The sequence below is a fragment of the Rhagoletis pomonella genome, unplaced genomic scaffold (genome assembly GCF_013731165.1).
Source record: "Rhagoletis pomonella isolate Grant_MI unplaced genomic scaffold, Rhpom_1.0 Rhpom_scaffold_00001, whole genome shotgun sequence".
Taxonomy (NCBI): Eukaryota; Metazoa; Arthropoda; class Insecta; order Diptera; family Tephritidae; genus Rhagoletis; species Rhagoletis pomonella.
Genome location: NW_023458555.1, coordinates 14,984,667 through 14,988,109, shown reverse-complemented (window position 1 = coordinate 14,988,109; position 3,443 = coordinate 14,984,667). Strand labels below are relative to the sequence as shown.

The 3,443-nt window shown below is 37.4% G+C and overlaps 2 protein-coding genes across 2 annotated transcripts; one reads left to right on the top strand and one right to left on the bottom strand.

The window, feature by feature from the left end:
• Positions 1–255: 255 nt before the first annotated feature.
• On the top strand, positions 256–1,346 carry LOC118739858 (huntingtin-interacting protein K). The gene is made up of 3 exons (XM_036471357.1): positions 256–515; positions 571–678; positions 745–1,346. Exons 1-3 carry the CDS (start codon positions 366–368, stop codon positions 841–843), a joined length of 357 nt encoding a protein of 118 aa, XP_036327250.1. The 5' UTR covers positions 256–365; the 3' UTR covers positions 844–1,346.
• Positions 1,202–3,389, bottom strand: LOC118739849 (dnaJ homolog subfamily B member 12-like). The gene is given in 7 exon segments (XM_036471347.1): positions 1,202–1,685; positions 1,743–1,906; positions 1,973–2,088; positions 2,141–2,431; positions 2,433–2,532; positions 2,591–2,783; positions 2,995–3,389. Coding segments are annotated over 7 exon segments (1,110 nt in total). The 5' UTR covers positions 3,128–3,389; the 3' UTR covers positions 1,202–1,572.
• Between the last annotated feature and the right edge of the window lie 54 nt (positions 3,390–3,443).

The following is a 3,443-nucleotide window of genomic DNA, read 5'->3' as shown; positions in this document are numbered from 1 at the left end:
ACTGACGAAGTGGCAACCACCTATAAAAGAAAGAAATCAGCTGACACGGAAAAATCTAAATTCCGCAGATTTCAGCGCTACGGGCTACAGCTACAGAAAAATTCTGCGATGTTGAGTTTTCATTTACATGGCGCTCTGGTATGACAGATCGTGTCAGCTGACTCGGTTTTACGTACCGGTACGTTTACGTTCTTGACTAATTGCAGCTTATAACCCAGGCATTACTTAAAATTTGTTGTACTTATTAAACACAGCTTTGACGTTTGCACTCATCCCTTTTCCAGCTGTGATCTCTTTCAACAATTTCGCACATTTTAAAGTAAAAAGAAAATAATTATATTAATTTGGTAAATTTAACATCGAAAATGTCTGAAAATGAAATTAATGGCACTGAGGAGGATGTTCAGGATAAGAAGCAGAAAAAACAAACCCGCCACGATGGCGGCGCAGCAGATTTGGAACGTGTGACTGATTATGCGGAGGAGAAGGAAATCTCGGCGGCGCACATATCGAGCGTGAGTGACGATACGTTTTTTGTTTAATAAAATTTATCTAACAATTACTAAACAGGCCGTTGAGCAAATAGGCAATAAGCGGAGTAAAGAAGATGAGCGGAAAGTTGCTAAAGAAATGGAGCTCCAGAAAGTGCATGTGAAAAAAGAGGACATTGAACTGATTGTAAGTAAACCAGTGGTGCTTCTATTGTGAGGTTTCTTTCCAACTAATTTACATTAATATTTTTAGATGAATGAAATGTTAATTACACGCACTCAAGCAGAGAAAGTGCTTCGCGAACAGAGTGGTGATGTTGTTGCCGCCCTGGAGGCGATTATTGCCAATTGAATTTTGGAACGCCAATCATTAACTGATAAACAACACGCAAGGGCTATAATTTCCAGCCTTTTAATCCTTATTTTATAAAAAAAATAAATAAAACTAACTAAATACTAAAAAGAGAAAATACCTTTTTTCGGATACAATCAAGAAAAAAAGATTAAAAATTCAGCAGATTCAATCCATTACAATCGACATTGTAAATCTGATTTCCCAGTGGCAAGTGGTGTCTTTAAGAAGAGAGCAACATTTATTTCTGGCTAAGGACTGTCACTCCAGAGACCCAGCCACTTTTTTTGGAACGCTTTATGCTGCTAAAATAGAATTTTGCTTGAATCCTTCGTATTATAAAGAAAACGCCAACAGATATCGACTATTGCATTTATTGCCAAACTATCTGATCTTAAATAAAGCAGCGTTTATATTTTTGTTAATCTAAATATGCATGTTATGTAAGGTAATTTGATTCTATTCCAAAACTTCTTTGAAAAATAGCTATAAGATAATCAAAACAGCGTTAGATTAACATACACACGCTCATAAGTTTAAATTTTTGTTTTACCCGGTCGTTATCCTCGGAAGTTACTTTAGCTAAAATTCTCAATTAGGAACGCACGTACATATTTTGTCGATTTCCATTTTTTTCCTACTAAGATTTTAAATTATATGTAAATAAATGTAATGTATTAAAAACACAATAACGAAGACAACAAACAAATTTACTTATTTTAGAATAAACTACGTATTCAAATAATTCTGTAGGTTGTCACACGAAGGCATATTTATATTTTGTGCTTTACGGAAAAGTTCGCGATCACCAAACGAGCGAGCTTTTGCCAACATAGAATCACCTAGAAATAAAACCGTCATGGTATAATTTATAACCGATCCAAAGTTAATTTACTTACGGTAGTTACGCTCGCGGCTGCAAGAATACTTCAGATGGTCTATAAAGTCCTCCTCCACTGACTCTTCTAAACGTCCAACGGATCCTTGATATTCGGAGTGGAAATTATTCTTCACATAGTACGGAACTTTTAAGCGATTTGTTTCACGTTTTACAGCATATTTACTGTAAAAAGAATTTAAGTACAGATTTACTTTCTTTTTAATTTACAAAAAAAAAACAACTACTCACTGTGATGGCGTTAAGCTGTAAATCGGATCCGATATGAAGAACGAGGATATCATCGATAAACCAATCAAAAGTAGTATGGGCAAAAAGTTTATAAGCGCCGAAGAGTTCGATTGATGCTGCAATAGGCATAAATAAAGTTTAATGTTCCCAATCAAAATTCACACTTACTTCGCCATCATCACGATGCTGTTGTCGACGCCTTTGTTGACGCATGTATACATTTTGCTGGGCAAAGCCACCGCCAAAGAACATATTGAATAAATCTTCAGGACTAACTTCGGCTTGGAAACCGCGTGCGTATGCATACTCGTAATTGTCTCTGCGAACACCGTGTCCACTGCTGTGTGTCTCATTTAAGCCATATAGATCGTATTGCTTACGTTTCTCAGCATCCGTGAGAATAGCAGCAGCGTTTCCCACAGCTTTGAAGGCGTCCGAAGCGCCAGGTGCTTTATTTTTTGTCAGGATGCAACAGTAATGCCAATTTCTTGTAGGATTTCTTAATTTCCGAATCAGTGGATTCTTTGGTAACGCTTAAAATTTCGTAGTAATCGCGACAACTAAAATATGTAAAAAATTTTATACAAAACGTGCAACAATAAAGCTAAAATCACTTACCCTTTAACCTTACGTACGGCCTCAAGTTGCTCCTTCGTATACTCCGGCTCTGCATGACGAGAGTCAGAGTTCTTGCGCTTACGTGGACCATCAGTAGCAGTGGTCTCACGGTGGGCCGTGCCGTTGCCACCTGTACTGTTGCTCGTTTTGCCCGCACCTGTAGTTGTGCCTGACTTCACTTTAGCCAGTAACTCTGACCGAAGAAATATAAAAAAATTATAATTTTTAAACGGAATTCGCGTTAAGGTTTAACATTTTTATTATGGTATAGATTATGTCGAAATGCTGGTATAATGCGTCATTCTTCCTCGTTTAAAGAATAAAGGGAATGCCGCATTATACTAAAGCCAGCTTCTTGACATAAGCTACTATTCCATACGAACACAAAATTTTTTTATACTCACCCTTGGCCCGTGCAGTTGGAAACAATTTCTCGGCTTTTAGCACAAATTTTTCAGCTTTCTCGATTTTACCCTCCGCAAATGCTTGTACAGCTATATCTATACAGCGATGAGCTTCGTCTTTATTGCCGTCCATTTGAGCCAGTGTTTTTTCGTTCTCGCTGTAGCAATTTAAATTCAATTATTGAATTCAGTACGATGTGCACGATTACTTGCTAAATTATTGCGCACCACCCTCTACGTGACGAGTGCACTACTTGGCTATCGCAGGTGCACCGAAGCTGCGTGCGTTCAAAGGGCTGGATTGTGGTTTTCAAACAATCCTAAAAACCCACACACACACGTCACCTTTTATCAACCACCAAAAAACACCGTGTTAATTAAATAATTCTAAAAGGTAATTTTATTATCTTCTACCTTTTTAATGTCTTCTCACGCAGGTAGTTTTTTTT

Coding starts and splice junctions, on each gene's coding strand:
- LOC118739858 (XM_036471357.1), top strand. CDS start 366: ATGTCTGAAAATGAAATTAATGGCACTGAGGAGGATGTTCAGGATAAG. Junction 516..570: donor CGGCGGCGCACATATCGAGC/GTGAGTGACGAT, acceptor ATTACTAAACAG/GCCGTTGAGCAAATAGGCAA. Junction 679..744: donor AAGAGGACATTGAACTGATT/GTAAGTAAACCA, acceptor TAATATTTTTAG/ATGAATGAAATGTTAATTAC.